The sequence below is a fragment of the Rhincodon typus genome, chromosome 19, assembly GCF_021869965.1.
Source record: "Rhincodon typus isolate 14 chromosome 19, sRhiTyp1.1, whole genome shotgun sequence".
Classification (NCBI taxonomy): Eukaryota; Metazoa; Chordata; class Chondrichthyes; order Orectolobiformes; family Rhincodontidae; genus Rhincodon; species Rhincodon typus.
The window spans coordinates 7,909,105-7,930,806 of NC_063350.1; the positions used below are offsets into that span (position 1 = coordinate 7,909,105).

Below are 21,702 nucleotides of genomic sequence, written 5' to 3' on the forward strand. Positions count from 1 at the left end.
TATCTCAAACTCCAGAGTAGTTGCTTTCTAGTCTTTTAAAAATTTGTTTCCAGAATTAGGTAGATCTGGCAAGACACTAATTGTTATTCAGTCCTTCATACATCATCAGCAACTGCTCAGGCTGGGGTGTCCACACTGAGTTAAAAGGTCACGATCAAAAGCAGGAACTGTACTGAGCAAAAAGAGATTGATAGCTGATGTCTCCTTTGCTGAACACCTCGATTCAGTCTACAAGTTTGACCTTGGGCTTCCAGTTACTTGACAGTTCATTCTCTGTCTCACTACCACTTTGAGCACTGTCCTTGGCCTTCCCTCCTGTCCAAATGAATGTTTTATTACTTTAAAGGCACCATATCAATACAGCTGACCACAATGAATCTTGCCCAATCAGCAGCTTTTCTTATTTTCACTGAGTGATGCCACATTATCTCACATGTGCCTCACTTTGGTGGCTCTGATGACGCTGAAACCTCTATCGTGGAAGAAATTGAGATGGCAATCCCACATTCGATGTTCACGTGAACCGGTGAATTTCTCAGCCATGTCACTCACTCACAGGCACAGAATTCTTGGGTGATATTTCCCTCCCTGTCTAAGCCAAAGACCGACACCAGTATGAGCAATCCTAACCTCACCCTGGCTGAACTTAATTTACCCAGCAGGGAACAGGGACCCCTCTGTTACATGCAAGTGAATACCTTCCCGAAGCATCAGGAAAACTTTGCAGCCTCTTCCTTATTCTACAACTGCACTGCATACGTCATCATTTTTATACCAATGGAGAATATCCAATTCACTTATGCTTTAATAAAACCCCTGCAACAGTTTCAGGCCAATGAAGATACGTACTTTGGCTGCTTTTTAAAAATATCTGCGAAGATCTCCTCTCTGCTGTCCCTCTTTGCTTTTAGTAGTTGTAACAGTTTCTGCTGCAATGCCAAGTTATTCCTTTCCATTTTTCTGTTCAGCTGTGCATTTGGAAAAACAAAGTCAGTAAGATTAGAGAAGCTTATTTTCTACTTTGCACCGGTTGAGTAATCCGAAAACAGACAATAGATCTGACAGTTTCTGAAATGATCCAGTTTTTTTCCACTCTGGTCCAGTCTACCAGCCCAGTATAGCTTAATCAAAAAGAATAATTTCCTGATAAATATAACTTCTACCCCTGTCCTTATGGCTCTGTTCCCACAGTTTATTTTACAGTAACTTCTGTATAAAGACCATGATGAGTAAGGGATTGTGAGTGGGTCATTTTGACCTGACTTACAGGTTTGGGCAACCCATAGAATGCAGTGGAATGTCAGTCTCAAATACTGCCTAATATTACCGTCCAAGGCCTTCAATGGGCTGGAAAACCAGACGGATATAAAATCTCGTGTTGTCCTATCCATCAGTTTCAGGACAGGTACGGTCAGGTTAAAAATGACTCACTACTCTCTGCAACTATGTGTGACTAAACTGAAACTGCCTTGGCAAAGCAGACACCTCTGCTGACAATGACTTCATACATTGAAAACTTACAGCAACAAGGATATTTCAAATTATGAATGCAGGAATCTGCTGAATTATGTATCACTGGTAGCAGTTCCTTCTAAGCACATCATTTGTTATACAACATTGCATTATGGTGAAAAGGTGGTTCTCAGTGCACCTACAATGTCTGAAGCTCTGAGGTCTGAGCACAGTACAGCCTCATTGAGGCCCCAGAATTTTATGACCAAAAACACAAAGCTGACATCAAAGAATACATCTGCACAATGTTTAGAAACTGGAATTGATATTGTATAACAATTTGGAGAGGTCAAAGATTAATTCAAGTAGTCATGATCCTCAGAACTGACCTCTCTGTGAACTTCTATTTCCTTCTTCATCACCGTATTGTGGAACATTAGCTCTTGTAATCCTGGAGGAATGAAACGGAATTGTTCCTGCCAGTATAAAATAATAACTATTAAAAATGAATCACAGCCAAAAAAATGTCATAAATCCTCATTATAGCTGAAGTTGTAAGGGTACAGTACTGTTATGGTTATGCTATGTTGTAGTAGTTTGAGAATTTGAATTCAAATGTAACAAAGAAAATGAAAAGCTGGTACCACTGAACATGATGGTGAAACTGTGGGATTGTTACAAAAAGCCAACAGCCTCACTAACATCTGTCAGGGAAGAAAATCTTCTGCTTCACCCAGTCTACTGAAATACAACCCAAGTCCTGCATCAGCATAATTAACTCTTAACTGTCTCCACAGTGGCCCAGTAAACCAAAAATTTCATACGGCTTGGTTTAAAGACTTTATTTGATACTGCTGTTGTGAAGTACCTTGGATACTTTTTATGTGAAAACTCTTATACAAGTGCAGGTTATTATCAAAACTGTATAACCTTCTCAAGTCTAGGGATTGGCAATAAATGCCAGCCTTAGTAATAGTACCCTCATTCAACCATGGAATAATAAAAAAAATTGCAAATTGCAGTGAGGTGCTAACCAATTGTTCTGCTTCAAAGTGCTAAGCTCTGGTTTTGTTCATGTGATTGCAGTTGAGTAGGTCTTACTGTACAGCACAACAGCTACTGAATCATTCACATTTATTTTCAATCCTTTACAACTGTTTAATGTTTTGCAAGTCCCAGTGGGAAAGTTTGAGAGGCAACAGTTATTTACACAATGGCCTTTACAAATGAGGTTCTTAAATTTGGCATTATTGTTATATAAAGATTTTGAAATGAGGAATCCTTTAGGCTGTATGGCGGCTCAGCAGTTAGCACTGCTGCCTCACAGCGCCAGGGACCCGGGTTCAATTTCAGCCTCGGGCGACTGTGTGTGGAATTTGCACGTTGTCCTCGTGCCTGCATGAGTTTCCTCTGGGTGCTCTGGTTTCCTCCCACAGTCCCAAGATGTGCAGGTTAGGTGCACTGGCCCTGCTAAGTTGCCCACAGTGTCCAGGGATGTGTATGTTAGGTGGACGAGCCATGGGAAATGCAGGGTTACAGGGAAAGGGCAGGGGGGTGAGTTTGGGTGGAATGCTCTTCAGAGAGTTGGTGTGGACTTGTTAGGCCAAATGGTCTGTTTTCACACTGTGGGGGATTCTATTTAAAAAAAACTCAGGTTTCAAAGAGCCATCGGATAACATGCTGAGATATGTTCATGCATAATTTCCAGCATGTCATGTGATGAGTGTTGTACGATTGGGAAAAACAAGAAATTTTGAATTGTAAAGACTGTATCTTTTTATTTTTCTGTATTTTTGATTGTGGACTGAAATAGGAAACAAAAAGTGTTTTTAGAACCAAGCATTGTAGAAAAGGTCACAGCACTTTTTAAAAGCCAGTTAATTGACACTAATTGTAATTCCTATTTACACTGCTGTTTGTTCAAACAGTGACAGAGACTACTACAGATGAGCTGGAGCCAGGGAGTTTGTACAAAACCGAGATTTAGCCTGCAAAAAGTAGCTGATTGACAACTGGTCACCACTCCACAGACCAATGATAAAGGTCTTCTATCTCCCAACAACTATAAGATTGGCTCTCAGATAGTTGTGGATGTGAATGTTTGGTCGGAAGCTAATGGATCTCCAAAAAGGAGCTGTAATAGAGTCATACAGCATGGAAACAGATCCACTGTCCAACCAGTCCGTGATGAACGTAATCCCAAACTAAACTAGTCCCACCTGCTTGCTCCTGGCCCATATCCCTCCAAACCTTTCCTATTCATGTACTTATCCAAATGTCTTTTAAATGTTGTAGTTGTGCCGACATCCACCACTTCGTCAGGAAGTTCATTCCACATGCGAACCACTCTCATGTCTTTTCTAATTCTCTCTCCTCACCTTAAAAATATGCCCCCTCGTCTTCAAATCCCCCAGCCTACGGAAAAGACAACTATCATTAACCCTATTTATACCCTCATGATTTTATAAACTTCTATAAGGTCATGTCTCAACCTCCTATGCTCCAGTGAAAAAAGTCCCAACCTACCCAGCCTTTCTTTATAACTCAAACCTTTCATACCAAGCAACATGCTAGTAAATCTCTTCTGAACTCTCTCCAGTTTAATAATATCCTTCCCATAACTGGGCCACTAGAACTGGACACAGTATTCCAGAGGAAAAAAAAATCAGCTCAAGCCTTAAGAAAGCCAGTATATTTTCCATCAGCAGAGCTGCAGCTCTTATCCAATAAGTCACAGAATTTATAAGTATTAACGACTCACCCTGTGCCTCCTGCAAGCAAATGGAAGTACCTGGAGAAGCAAGATCAAGGAGCAGCAAGTCCTGACAGCCAAAAGATCATCACAGTAAATTTGTGGATAGGGACCATTAAACAGGGCAGTCAGCATGATTGTATGAGGGGAGGTCTTGTCTCACAAATTTTATTGACGTTTTTTTTGAGGAAGTAACAAAGATGATTGATGAGGGTAGGACAGTGGATGTTGTCTACATGATCTTTAGCAAGCCCTTTGACAAGGTCCCTCATGGTAGGTTGGTCCAGAAGTTTAAGTCTCATGGAATCCATGGTGAGTTAGCAAAAAGGATATAAAATTGGCTTGGTCACAAAAGATGAAGATAGTTGTAGAGGGGTGGTTTTCTGACCTAAAGTCTGTGACCATTGGTGTTCTGCAAGGATCAGTGCTGGGACCTGTTGTTTGTAATACACATAAAATTATTTGGATGATAAGTAAGTTTGACTCTGATTAGTAACTTTGCAGATGACACGAGAATTGGTGGAGTATAGATAGCAAGGAAGTTGTCCAAGGATACAGCAGGATATAAATCATAGAATCCCTCCAGTATGGAAACAGGCCATTCGGCCCATCAAGTCCACACTGACTCTCCAAAGGGCATCCTAGCCCGACCCACCCCCACCCTATCGCTGTAACCCTGCACTTCCAATGGCTAATCCACCTAGCCTACAAGCTCTAGTCACTATGGGCAATTTAACATGGCTAATCCACCTAACCTGCACATCTTTGGACTGTGGGAGGAAACCAGAGCACCCAGAGGAAACCCACACAGACACAGGGAGAATGTGCAAACTCCACACAGACAGTTGCCTAACAGCGGGATCGAACCTGTGTCCCGGGTGTTGTGAGGTAGCATTGCTAACCACTGAGCCACCATGCTGCACAAATCAGTTGGAAAGTTGAGTGCAGAAATGGCAGCTGGAATTTTATCAAGACAAATGTGATGCATTTTGGGAGGTTAAAAGCAAGAGGAAAGTACACAGTACATGGTAGGACCCTTAGGAATATTGATATAGAGAGGGATCTTTGGGTCTAAGTACCCTGCAAGTGGCAATACAAGTGGATAAGGTGGTAAAGAAGATGTACAGTATGCTTGCCTTTATCTGTTGGGGCACTGAGTACAAAAGTTGGCAAGTCACATTGCAGATGTTTAAGACTTTAGTTAGGCCACATCTGGAATAGTTTGTGCAGTTCTGATTGCCACACTATAGGAAAGATGTGGAGGCTTTGGAGTGGGTACAAAAGAGGTTTACCAGAATGTTGCCTGGATTGAAATGTATTAGCTATCAGGAGAGCTTAGACAAAACTTGGGATTGTTTTCATTGGAGTGTCGGAAGCTGAGGGGCAACCTGATAGATGTATATAAAATTAAAGAGGCATGGATAGGCGGAGTCATTATCCCAAGGTGGATGTGTCAAATACTACAGGGAATAGGTTTAAGGTGAGAAGGGGAAGTTTAAAGATGAAGTGCAAGGGTTTTTCTTTTTTTACACAGAGGGTGGTAGGTGCGTGAAATATGCTGCCAAGGGAGGTGGTAGAAGGAGATATGTTAGCAAGGTTTAAGAGGCATTCAGACAGACACATGAACAGCCAGAGAACAGAGGGATATGAACCACGTGCAGTCAGGTGAGATTAGTTTAGAATGCCATCATGGTCAGTGCAGACATGGTGGTCTGAAGGGCCTGTTCCTAAGCTGTACTGCTCTCAATTATTTCAATACATTATTGAGCTGGAGGAACACAGCAAGTCAGGCAGCATCAGAGGAACAGGAACGTCGATGTTTTGGGTTTACACCCGTCATCAGGACCTAATGAAGGTGTAAACCTGAAACATTGACTTTCCTGCTCGTCTGATGCTGCCTGGCCTGCTGTGTTCCTCCAGCTCCACCCTGTGTTGACTCTGACTCCAGCATCTGCAGTTCTTGTTAGCTCCGAGCAGCTGCTCTCACTTATTTAATGTGTTCATTAAACTCATCTCTTCGGTTTTGCTCTTAAGCTCTTAAGCAATTTAAGACTTCTTTTCTAGACTTGTCAGGCCAGGCTGTTTTGGAGATCACTAAACTAATAACATCTCTTGCTGTTACAGTCCTTTTTTCTCTAACCCCTGGCATCACTGGTGACAGCGAGAGTGGCAGCAGGAGGTCTCCCGGAGAATGGGCCAAAACATACGAGATCAAGCCCTTGTAGGGATTGTGAACTTTTAACTTTATTTCTTTATGTAATACTAAGAAGGAATGTAATGTTTATGCTTTAACTTTATTTCTTTATCTTTCTATTTTATACTAAGAGGGAGTGTAATGTTTAACTTTTAACTTTATACCTAAGATTTTGTATCTAGGTATCTTTGTACCAAAGGTGGCATTGGGAATGATGACATTGTACACGTTTCACTGTACTTATGTACTTCTGTGCTTGAGTAAACGTGATAATAAAATCTAATTCTAACTGAAAACCTGCGCACTGCCTCCTGCTCTAGATCATTCTGTTCTTCTGAGAGATAGACTCTCATCGCCAGGTAATTACAATTTCGTTTTTCTCTAAAGCACTGATCTGTTCACCTCAAGGGTTTTAAAGACCAAATTTGAATGCTTTTGAACAAACAAATTTCCAGACACCAGCCACCACTCTCAGAACTCAAAAGTGGAACTAAAAGCATGTCTTCCCTGCTTCTTAACATAGACAATACAGAAATACAAATCGAACTTAAAGCTTCACATTGCTCTTCCACTTCAGAACCCAAGTTTTCACATAATGATAATGACAAATGGAAACTAGTCTCACTGCCCCATTGTTTCCTCGAAGCCCCGCTTCTTCCTCTGCTTTCAAATATTACCCAGATATTAGGACTCTCAGCGAAAATCAAAATGAAGTAAATGTTGGCTTATAACCTCCTTGGCAAATTTGGCATTAAAGTAACATCTGGTGGTAGATGATCAACAATAGATCCTTTAAAAATAAATCTGCCAACAAAAGCTTTCTTAATTACTTCACCATTACTCTTTTCTATGACTGAGCTACTAATTTAACATCAATTAACTTACATTCACACAATGCGTTTAACTGTTGGTCAGTTGGCAATTTCAAAACTGAGATTGATGGAAGGCAAGATTTTTAACAGTTACAGAAATAAGACAGGTATATGGGGACCAGATCATGACTGATCCATATCTCTGAGTAGCTCTAGCAGATGAACTAAGGCAGTGACTGAATCAGGAAATGTAGAGGCTGGAAATAGGTGATCTTAACAATAGCTGCAACTGGAAAAATAAAAATGGAGCAAGAGTTACTGCTATCCCACCAGAAGGGGTGAGAACATGATTGAAGAGATTCAACATTCAGGGGGTTCCAAGAAAAATGAGCATGGATTTGAGTGGCCAGGAATTCCAGCAAAGTTACAAAGACGGTGCTGACCCTGCCAGGCAATGACCATTTTTGAACAAGAGAATCTAACCATTGCTACCTACTATTCAATGATGGTGCCATAACTGAACTTCCCATGATCAACATCCTAGGAGTGATCATTGACTAGAAATTGAACTGGATCAGCCATATAAATACAATGTCTATAACAGAAGGTCAAAGGCTAGGAATTCTGCAAATAACCCACCTCCCGGCTTCCAAACCCGTCTACCATCTACAAGGCACAAGTCAGGTGTGTGATGGAATACTCCCCATTTGCTTGGATGAAAATAGTTCTAAGAACCCTCAAGAAGCTTGACACCATGCAGGACAAAGTAGCCTTTTTACTTGGTAAACAGTCAAACCTTCAACATTCACTAACATCACCTCTAACAGCGGCAGCTGTTCAAGATGCATTACAGTAACTCATTGTGATAGCAAGAACTGCAAATGCTGGAGTCAGAGATAACAAACTGTGGAGCTGGAGGAACACAGCAGGCCAGGCAGCATCTGAGGAGCAGGAAAGTTGACATTTGTTTCTTTCTTCTCGGAGAAGATGTCCTGAACTCCCAGCCTCAGCGTGGACTCAGTGAGATGTTCTCCTGGTCCCAGGTGGTGGTCTTTCGGCAGCCCGTAGCGGTCTTTTGGCCCAGTGTGGATTTCAGGCCTTGAGGTAATTTCAGAGCAGCCTCCCAGCCTCAAGTGCCTCGAGGTGAAGTCCAACACAGTTTGCAGCTAGGCACCTGGAAGGACTGTTGTTCTGGACTTCTTATTTCTTTATTTTTCCAATTTTTTTCCCTACGAACTTATACTGAAGAATCTGTACCTATATATCTCGTACCCAAGATGGCACTGTAAATAGCGACTTGTAAACTTTTCACTGTACTCATTTGAGAATGTGATAATAAAGCTGATTCAATTCATTGAAGCTCCTCCAAAAGCAGCTTTTAAACCTGTGACCTCTACTATATAGAAGGTAATGGGCACCAGATATATGGGAACACCACCATCTGCTAGTTCCCCTCCTAGACACGCTACCTTGATTTAGAATCATATCGTCGTTCCCTCACAGTCCGTGTGTCAAGATCCTGGAGCTCCCATCCTAACGGCACTGTGGGTGTCCCTATGGACTACACTGGTTGGAGAAAGCAGCTCGCCACCACTTTCTCAAAGGCAATTAGCAATGCACAATAAATGCTGGCCGAGCCAGAAACACTTAGTTCCCATGGACAAGTAAAATAAACCCTACTCCTAATTTCATGGTTATGGCTGACTGTTCTGAATTCACCACCACCAGACAGCTTTTCACCTGTATATCTAACCAACTTCTTTAATCACCTTAGAACACGTTGACATTATAATATAAAACATAAATTATCGATTTTTGCATTCCATCATTCAATTTAATACCTGGAACTTTCATGGACTAAAAGGATTTTAAAAAGTGATCAATAACACTGACTTAATACAACCACAGGCATGACTTGACCCAATCTCAAGAAACTAATGTGGACTAAAGAGAAGGCAGCCTGGGCTTAAATTAAATGTTTTCTCCAAAGATAATGAAGCCAGCCAAATACCTCCACCACGAACAACACCCCCAACCTCAGCTCAGAGGCATGAAAAGGCCCTTACCTCTTATGATTTACACCATAATGAGGATCTTCACAAGTTGGAGATGGAACTCCACCTATACTTATCAAACTTGAGAACAAAACTTGGGGACACAAGGAAGGATGAAGGGTGATGACAAGAAGCTTGGTGAATGCATAGGCCTGTGCAAAACAGATTGAGAAGGGAGGCCCTGCCAGGTTGTAGTCTGTGGTTGTGTGTTGTCAAGGATTCTGCAAAGATTCTCAAGCCAAGAATGTCACTGACGATTATTTCTGAGGAAAGTGGAAAGTGTTTCATAAACAAAAGAATAAATTAAAAACAAATACAACAAGCTATTTCAAGGAAAATATCTGGCGGAATAAGAGAGATGAAACTAAGTACATAGAGTTTAAAAACCGAAAAAAAACTTTCACTCTCTGCTCCTTAAGAAGAAAAGTGCTCAGTTCCCACAGAAGCAACAGAGAACCAGCAACAGGAAGCTGAGAACTTTAAAAATAAATACATTTGCTACTGAGGATGGTCTAAAAAGCCAGGTAACCACCTGTAGTCTTAGTTTAAAATATTACATCTCAACAATGCCCAAAGGACTCTAACCCATATATTATTCTTTCTTTCTTTTATATAGGCCATCATTCCCTTTCAAATTTATACCTGGGTGTGCAGACCTAAGTGGCTTGACAATGAGACTTTATCATTTTTCCTGGAGTTGAGCAGGTAACGATCTTGGTCCTCTTTAATTCAAAAAAACCTTGTGATTGATATCTTACTGCTATAGTAAAATTGAGTTACTTACATTTTAGTCGTGAGAGGTACAGCCACATGCTAAAAAACGTAAGGCTTTATCACAACAAACTGGGAAGCTATGGACAAGTCACATAAGTACAGTGGTTACAAAAGTAGGTCAGAAGTTAGGAATCTTACAGTGAGTAACTTACCTACTAATTCTCCAAAGCCTGTTCACCATCTACAAAGCAAAAGTCAGTAGTGTAACGGAATAGTCCCCACTTGCCTGGACGAGTGCAGCTCCAACAACACTCAAGAAGCTTGACACTATCCTCAATAAAGCAGCCTGCTAGGTTGTTTATGGATATGGTCAGTTAGTCCATTCATTACTGAGACTCAGTAGCAGTAGTGTGTACTATCTAAAAGATGTATTGCAGATTCACCACAGCTCTTAGACAGCACCTTTCAAACCCATGACCACTACAATCTAAAGGACAGGGCAGCAGGTAAATGGTAACATAAAAATTTGCAAGTTTTCTCCAAGCTGCTCACCATCCAGACTTGGAAATATATTGCTGTTCCTTCAGTGTTGTTGAGTCAAAATCCTGGAACTTCCTCCCTAACACTGTGGGTGCACATACACTAAACAGTGGTTTAAGAAAGGAGCTCAGTACCACTTTCTCAAAAGGTAACTAGGAATGGGTAATAAATGCTGGCACAACCAGCAACGCCCACATCTCATGAACGAATTGAAACAAGATTTCTAGGTTCCAGTCCAACTGTTAGTCAATTTGTTTCCAAGCAATGTATCAGCAATTCCAAACAGGCAAAATATGTGGTCACTTAATCTCTTTGTTAACACATTTGAATATTTTCTGGTAAAATACAAAGTTAAATGTCAGAAAGTTAACAAACCTGTGGGAGGAAATAAGAATAGATTCTTCAAATAGGAAGGGCTAGCCCTTCAGTATCTTCAGCTTGCGCCTAAATTTAAATTAATGGCTGAACTGTACCCGATCTATTTATCGGCTTTGGTGCCTGTAGCCCTCGATACTTCTACCTAGCAAATCTCAGTGTTGAAATAATCAATTAACCTTCAACCTCAAAATCCTTTTTGAAGGATGAGGGGAAAAAGAGAAAGAAAGATCAGATTTTCTCCAACCTTCACTATTCTCAATTACTGACCTCAGCAATCTTCTGTAATATCTCTTGTTCTTTCTCCTTCAATGCATTTTGCAGTTTCTTCCTTTCTTCAAGTGCAATCTGCTCCACATCATCTAGCTCAGCCTGTTTGATATCAAAAGGAGACTGTTACCTGTGATTAATGTTGGCATGCCTTCTGGAACCTACTACGGTTCATGATCAGGCAACACAATTATTTTACAAATAACAAAGTGTGGAGCTGGAGGAACAGGAAAGCTGACATTTCAGGTCGGGACCCTTCTTCAGAAAATTCCATTGGAATGTAATTCCAAATTCCAAATTGAATTTTCTGAAGAAGGGTCCCGACCTGAAACGTCAGCTTTCCTGCTCCTCTGATGCTGCCTGGCCTGCTGTGTTCATCCAGCTCCACACTTTCTTATCTCTGACTCCAGCATCTTCAGTTCTTGCTATAACAATTATTTTACATACAGCAAAGGCAGAAACTTGGGCTATCATGGGCTAAGGCTGCAATGTAACAGGCAAGAATCATTTTATAACAGATGCTTGGCAGTGACATGACAGCTCCACTTACTTGGTGTTTTTCTGGGAGTTTCCCAATTTCCCTCTGCAGTTCCGCAATTTTCAAAGCATATACAGGAAACTCTTTGTCTCTAAAGTCTTTCAGCATGTTAATTTCCTCCTGTGCATTCCGAATTCTTGTGTTAATTTCCTCCAGCTGACAATGCAACTCTTAAAAAATAAAAGCATTTGTGACAGATTTATTTGATAACAGGCATTCCATTTTACTAAAGCAAAAGCAAGATACTGTGCAAAATCTGAAATAAAAATGCTCAAAGTATTCAGACGGCCAGGCATCACCTGTAGGCAGGAAAAGAGTTAATTTTGAATGGAGTCTTCTTCAAAACCCTGATGAATAAACATAGTCAACTCGAAATGATGGAATTCCCCAAGTAGGCACCCAGAATTCACATAAGACCATGAACATAGCAGATCCTTCTTGATTCTGAAGAAGGGCAAGATAGCAATCAGGAATTATAACCATGGCTGATGTCTCCTTTCTATCTTTTTTATTCACCGTAGGATGCAGGCATTGCTGGCTGGCAGCATTTATTGTCCGTCCATTGTTGCCTTTGAGGTAATGGTAGAGAGCCGCCTTCTTGAATCACACAGTCCATGTGCTGTAGGTAGACACAATGCCTTGAGGGAGGAAATTCCAGGATTTCGACACAGTGACAGTAATTACCCTCATAGTTACAAAAGAAATATAATCACAATGGACAAACAGTTCTTCACTGACCTCCAGATTTTTGTCCCACTATTTCTTCAGTGTCTTTAAGGTCGTTCTTTGCTGCTTCAATCTCCTGTCGCTTCCATTCACTTACACCAGAAATTCCTTTCTTACATACAAAATGAAAGACGAAATTGAAAAAACAATGTCAGATTTGAGAGAACACATCCAATTTGTTCACACTTCTTTCTGGTCAGTTTCTTGTTGCAAAATATGCTGATACAAACAACAATACCACCACATTCTGCAACCTAAGGAAGGGATTGCGCATCAAAGTTAACATTAAGACTGCGAGCACACTTTTCAGGGGGCAGCAGCAAGTCAGCTGATTCTCCTGGCTTGGCAGTCCGTTATGCTAACTTGACCTGACCCAGGTGTTAGCCTGTTAACTGAGCAAGCATTGGAAGGATATTTCACAGCAATTTTGTATGCTACATTCCATGGAAATTCCTCAGACCTAACTGTTTGGTTCCCTTAGGTTTCCTTGTGGAAATAATTCAAGCTGTACACTTTTCTCTTTTATTCTTTTTCATTGGCTTGGACAATACTTATCGGACATGACTAATTGCTCGAGCTGGTGGTAGTGGTGGCCGGTTGCCTTCTTGACCTGCAGTCCCTGTGATGCAAGTACATCCACAATGCTGCTAAGGGAGGGAGTTCCATGATTTTGACCCAGCAACAATGAAAGAATGACAAAATAGTTCCAAATCAGAATGGTGTGGAGCTTGGAGGGAATGTACAGGGTAGAGGTGAACCCAGGGAGCTTCTGCCCTTGTCCTTCTATCGACTCAGTTGGGTCTGGCCTGCCATTGAGTTAGGACAAATCCAGGGTTGGTGATTGTGGTATCTAGGACATTGTATGCAAGGTGTTAAACAGTTGCTTGATTATTCTGTGAGAATGCTCTCCCAATTTTGGCACTAGCTTCCACATGTTAGTAAGTAAGTCTTTGACAAGGCGGAGTTTGCTACTGTTGTTCCTGGTACCTTGGTCAGTGCCAAAGTGGTCTGTCTGGTTTCATTTCTTTTCTTTTTAGTGGTTTCATACAACTGAGTGACTTGTTAGGCTATTTGAGAGTGCAGTTAAGAGCCAAGCACATTGCTGTACGTCTGGTGTCACATGTCAGCCAGACCATGCAAGGTCAGCACATTTCTATCCCCAAAGCACGTAAGCGAACCAGATGAGGTTTCACAATAACCCATGCCCTCAGAACTTAACAGACAGATTACCACTACATCACCGCCTCACGTGCTATGATTCTTAAGAGCTCATATTTTTCAGTCATATCCATGGCCTAATTCTGTCCATAAGCTCTTGCCAGTCCCTGACTGGAAGCCCATGTGCGTACTTAGACAATGGTAGGCAACCAGCTTGCAGTCTTTTGCCAACCTCACTCTTCAATGAGATGTGATAGAATGGTGAGGTTTGATTCATGATGCACATTCAGTACCAGGTGTTGTATTACAGGGAATTACAAAGGAGCATACAGACAGGCTAAAGGTGAATGGGGGAAAAAAATGAATAGACAGAGCTTAATTTGAGCAAAGTACAAATTCTTCCACTTTGAATCATATTTGAAAATGTCTGCACTTATAGACTAACAGCTTAAAAAGAGGCACTTAGTCAGATAGATATCACATGACACACAGTCACATACCCTAAACTTGCTATACTGAACTAGGAGGTTTCTGGACTCTTTCATGGCGACTTCGTCCATCTCTTTCATTTCTTTTGCCAGCTTCATGTTCATATCCAGGAGAGTCTTGCTATATTCCTTGCATTCATCCATTTGCTTCTTCTTTGCTGTTATTAGATACTGTGAAGCAGTATGGTTAAACATGAGGCTTTCAAAGTTTCAGTGGGTCCTCAGGTAAACAGGTGAAATCTAAAAAGTGACAATCTGCAGCTGGTTTATTGGCTTTCTATAAATAAGTCATCTCCCCATCCAACCTCACACTCCATCTTCCACAAATATTTTGCACCTATGAATTCCAAGACTGAAGCAAGTGTGACGTGTGGTGCACTTAAAACTGGAAATGAGAGAACACTGACAGTTGCATGAGTGTGATAGGGAAATGTCACAGGGGTGTAACGAGTGTTCAGAACCTAGCTTCCTTGTTTGCTTGCCACTTAGTGAGAATGTACATCACAAGTCAAGTTGTCGATGTATCTTTGTCCCAGGACATGTATTTTTCCTTTGGTGTCAGAAAATGATGGCTGATTCTCAAACCCGGTCACTCAAACTTGTTGAAGCGAAATGCTTCAACTCAACATTCATTGATTAATCATAGTTTACGTTTTGTAGTTTTAAAATATTGATGGAAGAGGATAGACTGGATTAAAAGTTAAAGCTCTAAATTGGAAGAAGGCCAATTTTGACGGTATTAGGCAAGAACTTTCCAAAGTTGATTGGGGGCAGATGTTTGCCAGTAAAAAGATGGCTGGAAATTTGGAAGCACTCAAAAGTGAGATAACAAGATTTCAGAGACAGTATGTTCCTGTTAGGGGGCAGGGCAAGGCTGGTAGATGTAGGGAATACTGGATGACTACAGAAATTGAAGTTACAGTCAAGAGAAAGAAGGAAGCATATGTCAGGTACAGACAGCAGGGATTGAGCGAATCCCTAGAAGACTATAAAGGCAGTAGGAGTATACTTAAGAGGAAATCAGGAGGGCAAAAAGGGGGCATGAAATAGCTTTGGCAAATAAGGTTAAGGAGAATCCAAAGGAATTCTACAAATACATTAAGGACTAAAGGATAATTAGGGAGAGAATTGGGCCCCTTAAGGATCAGCAAGGCTGCCTATGTGTGGAACTGCAGGGGTTGGGGTAGATATTAAACAGGTATTTTGCATCAGTGTTTACTGTGGAGAAAGATATGGAAGATAGAGAATACGGGGAAATAAATAGCAACATCTTAAAAATGTCCAGATTACAAAGGAGTGGTGAACGTCTTAAAATGCACAAGATTAGATAAATCCCCGGGACCTGACCAGGTGTACCCTTGAACTCTGTGGGAAGCGAGGGAAGAGAGATTGCTCGGCCCCTTACTGAGATATTTGTATCATCAATAGCTGCAGGCGAAGTGCTGGAAGACTTGAGGTTGGCTAACGTTGTGTTGCTATTTAAGAAAGATGGTAAGGAAAAGCCAGGGAACTATAGACCAGTGAGCCTGACATCAGTGGTGAGCAAGTTGTTAGCAAGAATCTGAAGGGACAGGATTTACATGTATTTGTAAAGGCAAGGACTGATTAGGGATAGTCAGCATGGCTTTGTGTTGGAAATAGTGTCTCACTAACTTGAGTTTTTTGAAGAAGTAACAAAGAGGTTTGGTGAGAGCAGAGCGGTGGAAGTGAACTAAACGAACTTCAGTAAGGGGTTCGACAATGTTCCTGCATGGTAGACTGGTTAGCAAAGTTAGATCACACAGAATACAGGGAGAACTAGCTATGAGGGTACAGAATTGGCTCAAAGGTAGAAGACAGAGGATGGTGGTGGAGGGTTGCTTTTCAGACTGGAGGACTATGACTAGCAGTGTGCAACCAAGATTGGAGGTGGGTCCATTGCTTTTTTGTCATTTTATGTAAATGATTTGGATGCGAACAAGGAGGGATGGTTAGTAAGTTTGTAGATGACACTAAAATTGGAAATGTAGTGGACAGCGAAAGAGGTTACCTCAGAGTACAATGGTATCTTGATCAGATGGGCCAATGGGCCAGGGACTGGCAGATGCAGTTTAATTTAGTTAACTGTGAGGTGCCGCAATTTGGAAAGGCAAATCAGGGCAGGGCTTATATACTTAATGGTAAGGCCCTGGGGAGTGTTGCTGAACAAAGTGGCCTTGGAGTGCAGGTTCATAGTTCTTTGAAAGTGGAGTCACAGGTAGATAGGACAGTGAAGGCAGTGTTTGGTATGCTTGCCTTTATTGGTCAGTGCATTGAGTTGGGAGGTCATGCTATGGCTGTACCTTGGATCTTTTACTTATAAATTCTATATCTGATACTACCTCTCTCACTAACATCTGAAGGAGGACTGAGGCTCCGAAAGCTTGTGTTTTCAAATAAACCTGTTGGGCTATAACCTGATGTTGTGTGATTTCTGACTTTCTCCACCCCAGACCATATCGTGGCTGTACAGGACATTGGTTCGACCACTTTTGGAATACTGCATTCAATTCTGGTCTCTATCCTATGAGAAGGATGTTGTGAATCTAGAACAGATTCGGAAAATATTTACAAGGATGTTGCCAAAGTTGGAGGGTTTGAGCTATAGGAAAAGGCTGAAGAGGCTGGGGCTATTTTCCCTGGAGCATTGGAGCTGAGGGGGGACTTAATAGAGGTCATGAGCGGCATGGATAGGGTAAATGGACAAGGTCTTTTCCCAGGGTGGGGGACTCCAAAAATAGAGGGCACAGGTTTAAGGTAAGAAGGGAAAGATATAAAAGGGACCTATTGCGGCAACTTTTTCACGCAGAGGGTGGTGAGTGTATGGAATGAGCTGCTAGAGGATGTGGTGCAGGCAGGTACAATTCCAACATTTAAAAGACATCTGGATGGGTACATGAATAAGAAGGGTTTAGAGGGATATGGGCCAAATGCTGGCAAATGGGACTAGATTTATATAGGATATCTGGTTGTCATGGACGAGTTGAACTGAAGGGTTTGTTTCTGTGCTGTATATTTCTATGAATCTATGACGGGCCAAATTTACTTTTCCAGGCGAAGAGCTAAAATTGGACATCTCTGCTCCCCTGGTTTATTTTAACGAATAAGGCTGGAGGTAGTGGCTGTACTTTTAAACAGGTGTGTCCATACACCTGAAACCCTCTTGGAAAGAGAGTTGGTAAGGAAGCAGCACTCTGGTGCAGGAGGTCAAAGAACACGGAATAAATCAGCATGGGTACAAAGAATGACAGCGTGTGGTTAAGAGATCAGGCTGCTAGATTAACTTGTAGGTTGTCTTTTTTAAGCGTGGAACAAATGTATGGTCAAGTAGATGGAGTTGGTAAGGGAGGCTTGCAGTGGGGTGGGGGAGTAAAGGGGGGCATTTTGATGGTGGCGATAAGAGAAACAGAGACGGGAGAAAGGCAGAGGTCCCTACTCTGGAAAAATGTGTGCTTGTGGTTTAAGCCAGCAACTTTAGCAGCTGTTAACGAACTTGTGGTTGCCCTATAAATAAGCATACTCTAAGGGGGCAGGTGGCACAGAACTGAAAATATAAAATAAAGTTAGCAATACTGACAAGGGATGAACAAGTTCAAATAAGTATTGAAGCATTAAAAACATTTTTAATTCAAAATTAGCGTGTCACTTACAACAGTACCAAGTAGAGCTCCTGTAGAATCAATAGCACCAAGTTTTACCAGGAACAAATTTGCACCGAACTGGATCTGGTGATGTCAGAGGCACTTTAATTGCAAATGATCTTTGACATTCATCAAAATTTACATACTTATGAAACTCAGCATGTGCTGACACTACAAATGCCATGAAGAAAGTTTGCATGCAGCAGTGTTCAAAACAGATGACAAGCAAATTTTCTGCATTGCATGTATTTCTTGAACATTATTTGGTGAGCAAAACAGAGGAAACTCTAAGGTAGCAAGGTGTAGAGCTGGATGAACACAGCAGGTCAGGCAGCATCAGAGGAGCAGGAAAGCTGACGTTTCGGGTCTGGACCCTTCTTCAGAAATGGGGGAGGGGAAGGGGACTCTGAAATAAATAGTGGGGGGGAAGACGGATGGAAGGTGGATAAAGGAGCAGATAGGTGGAGAGGAGACGGACAGGTCAAGGAGGTGGGGATGGAGACAATAAAGGGGAGTGTAGGTGGGGAGTTAGGATGGGGGTTGGTCAGTCAAGGGAAGACGGACAGGTCAAGGAGACAGGGATGAGGCTGGTAGGTAGGAGGTGGGGGTGGGGATTGGTCAGTGAGGTGGGAGGAGCAGACAGGTGGGGGTTTATTTCAAACTTGGACAGGATCTTTCTCCCATAGCTAACTTATGCTGTTCTCAATTGTGAGAGCTTGATGTTAACACCGAATGCATATATTGAAAGTGCGTTCCCTTGAGGCACCAGTCTCTCCAGAGAATTTGAATTGCAAATGGTTCGTTGGTCTTTATTGCTAGAGGAATTGAGCACAAGAATAACGATGTCTTGCTGTAATTGTATAGAGCCTTAGAGAGACCGCGGTTTGAATACAGTGTACAGTTTTGGTCTCCTTAACTAAGGAAAGATTTGCTTCAGAGAGAGTGTAATTAAGGTCCATCAGACTGATTCCTGGAATAGCAGGATTTTTCTATAAGAAGAAAACAAGAAATTTGGCCAGTATGCTCTAGAATTTAAAGGAACAAGAGGCGATCTTACTGAAGCATACAAAATTCATTCAGGGCTTAACAGGATAGATGCAGAAAGGAAGGTGCCCAGGCCTTAATTTTGGACAGGAGACTAGAACTCGGAATGAGAAGTAGGCCATTTAGGATTGCAATTAGGAGGAATTTCTTCAGGCCAGATGGCAAATCCTTGAAGTTTACTTATTTGCTGTCAGAGGGCTATGGAGTTTCAGTCATTGAGTATGTTCAAGGCAGAGATCAATAGATTTCTAGATATTAAAAATGTCAAGGAATATGGGAACAGTGCAGGAAAATGGCATTGAGATAGAACATCAGCTACAATCTATTACATGGCAAAGAGTGCTCAAGGGGCCAAATGACCTTTTCTTGCCCCATTTGCTACATTTCAAAAACAAAGGGAGAAGTTCCTTCAATTGGTCAGTGCATTCCTATGGTGTAGTTAAGTCACACAACACAGAAAAGTCTTTGATTTGATATTAATTATTTGATGCTGATTGGCATTGCTGCAGTGGGTTAGGGGAAAAATGAATTAGGCTGGCCCTGCGCAGTGGTTGGTAGCCTTGATAGTAATGCAGGCGTAAGAATAGTGAGGAAGGACATTAACACATGTAATGGCGTGTTCCATAGTGGAATACACTCGCAAAACTTACTGTAGTCATTATAACAAGATCAGCCAGGTGGACCTCATAGGTATGAATTCCCTGGCTGGGGCTGTTAATCTGGTCCAATCAAGGAGCCTTGACTGACAGATAAGAACAGGGGTGTCAGACATCCTATTCACTCAGAGCTGGCTCCGGAGCTGGATCAGTGTCAAGGACTCCCCATGTGTAAATAAAGGGTGACTTGGTGATGGGATACTAGCCTCTGTGGAATTATTTCACTCACCATTCACTAACAGTTACCTGGGTGACTTACACGAGGATGTCTGGATAAGCAATGAAAAAGGGAAGTTCTGCAGCGACACGCCCTCTGAAAAACCACACTTTCCCTTGTTTGATCATTCCAGTGACTGGCAGCCATACACTCACCCATTATTTGGAAACATGTCAAGCAAAAGAGACTCCAAGATTTTATGTTTTAGTCCCCAAACATCCTGCATTGTATATTTCTGGTACTACAACACTGATGGCATTCTTGATAATAACCTTAAGTATAGCAATTTTTTTCTGCATTTCGACGTAGCAGGGGTCATCATCCTTTAGAAGTATTCTTTTCTGCCAGGGATGATCACATTTTCCTGAATAGGGCTGATCTGTGTTTGGCCGGAATAAACCTAAAATAGAGCAAAGTCTTGAGATTATTTCATTGAATGAGGTGTAAGTTTGCTATTGTACTGCAGGTATAAACAGGTTAACATTGCTGCTAAATTGGCTGAATTTCATAAAAATGGACTAAGTAATGAAAAATTATTGCATCATGGTTTATCAAGTGCAAAATGTAGTGAAAGTGCAATTCAGTTGGAAGCATGGGGCTATACGGATTTTTGTTTCAAAAACACTTATCATATCAAGTAGCAGGTAGCCAGAAGCCTGTCATTAGACAGAGGTGTATCAAAAGAGTAAAGTACTTGTTGCTAATTATACTCATCAAATCCCAAGACGTGTTTGTTCATGCATAAATATATGTATCCTGCCAGTGCTGACAGTAAGTAGATGTTTTTTGGGAATAATATATTCGCCAGGTGGCTCCAAGGTGAAGATGTGACTGTTTTAGTTTGTCACTGTGCCTTTCTAGGATACAAATGGAACCACTGAAATAATTAGACAGGGCAGCAAACAGAAAGATATGAAACTGCCAAACAATGATATGCATCTTTTTGCTCTACAAAATACTTTGGACATAAATACTTATTTTTCCCTTCATGAATGCATTTTAGCGGACACACCTTAGGGAGCATGAAAGCAGCAGCCATAATGTAATGACTGCGATGGGACATTAAAGTTCAAGCCAAGTAGGAAGCAAATGTAAGCCTGCATCAGCCCCAGTCTCATAAAATTGTGGGTTCTCGTCCCAATATAGATGCTTGAGCATGAAATTCAGGTCAGTACTACATTGTCAAAGGGCTCAGCTTTCAGACAGAAGTTTAAAACAAGTCTGACCTCTTGTGCAAAAGATCCCATATAACCATTCCAAGTAAGAACAGGGACGATAATCTCCTGTTCTGGCTAATGATTGTCCTCAACCAATATCGGTTCATTCTTAAAATTTCTGTGCATGGTTCTGAGGCTGCAACATCATGACAATGACTATATTTCAAAATTACTTATTTGGAAGCCAACTCTTTGAATCCCAATCTCTCTCAGTCTACTCTCTCAACTATTTTTCTTTCTGTTTGAGATATAATATTAATAGCTGTTTTGCAGAAAATTAAACGTTAAAGCTTACCTGTCACTATTCCAAGACATTAAGTACTTTAAATAAATTAATTAAATATGCCTTTCTCATAACATTATCAAAAATGATTTTTAACTCATTGTATATGAAGAGCAAGACTTTCGATTAGCAGCAGCAGTCTCAATTCTGAGATAAAAGGTGCAGAGTTGGAATCCTGATACAGACAGGCCAGGTGAGTGGAGATCAGATTTCCAGCTATGAACCTGGGCTCACATTTTACACCTGCAATCACTTGGTGCACATGGGAGTCTGTAAAATGCTTCAGGCATACAGGATTGAGCATCCTTCTGGATTGTTCACATTATGTCTTAGAATCATAGAATCCCTACAGTGTGAAAGCAGGCCATTCAGCTCATCGAGTCCACACCAACACTTCGAAAAGCATCTAGCCCAGATCCACACCCCCTACCCTATCCCTGTAACACTGCATCCCCATGGCTAACCCATCTTGCACATCCCTGAACACTACAGGCAAATTAGAATGGCCAATTCATCTAACCTGGACATCTGTGGATTGTGGGAGGAAACCAGA

At 41.5% G+C, this 21,702-nt stretch overlaps 1 protein-coding gene across 3 annotated transcripts in view; it reads right to left on the minus strand.

The window, feature by feature from the left end:
• The window catches only part of c19h20orf96 (chromosome 19 C20orf96 homolog), a 45,466-nt gene that overhangs the window by 12,230 nt on the left and 11,534 nt on the right, over positions 1 to 21,702 (minus strand). For 2 of the 3 annotated variants that reach the window (XM_048608087.1, XM_048608086.1), the window contains exons 4-10: positions 19,922 to 20,049; positions 14,086 to 14,244; positions 12,440 to 12,539; positions 11,714 to 11,871; positions 11,164 to 11,265; positions 1,842 to 1,928; positions 850 to 968 (exon numbers count right to left, since the gene is read on the minus strand). In XM_048608087.1, the coding sequence (XP_048464044.1) occupies positions 850 to 968; positions 1,842 to 1,928; positions 11,164 to 11,265; positions 11,714 to 11,871; positions 12,440 to 12,539; positions 14,086 to 14,244; positions 19,922 to 20,049 (853 nt within the window). The remainder of the gene's footprint in view (positions 1 to 849; positions 969 to 1,841; positions 1,929 to 11,163; positions 11,266 to 11,713; positions 11,872 to 12,439; positions 12,540 to 14,085; positions 14,245 to 19,921; positions 20,050 to 21,702) is intronic. The other variant, XM_048608088.1, reaches the window with a different exon arrangement.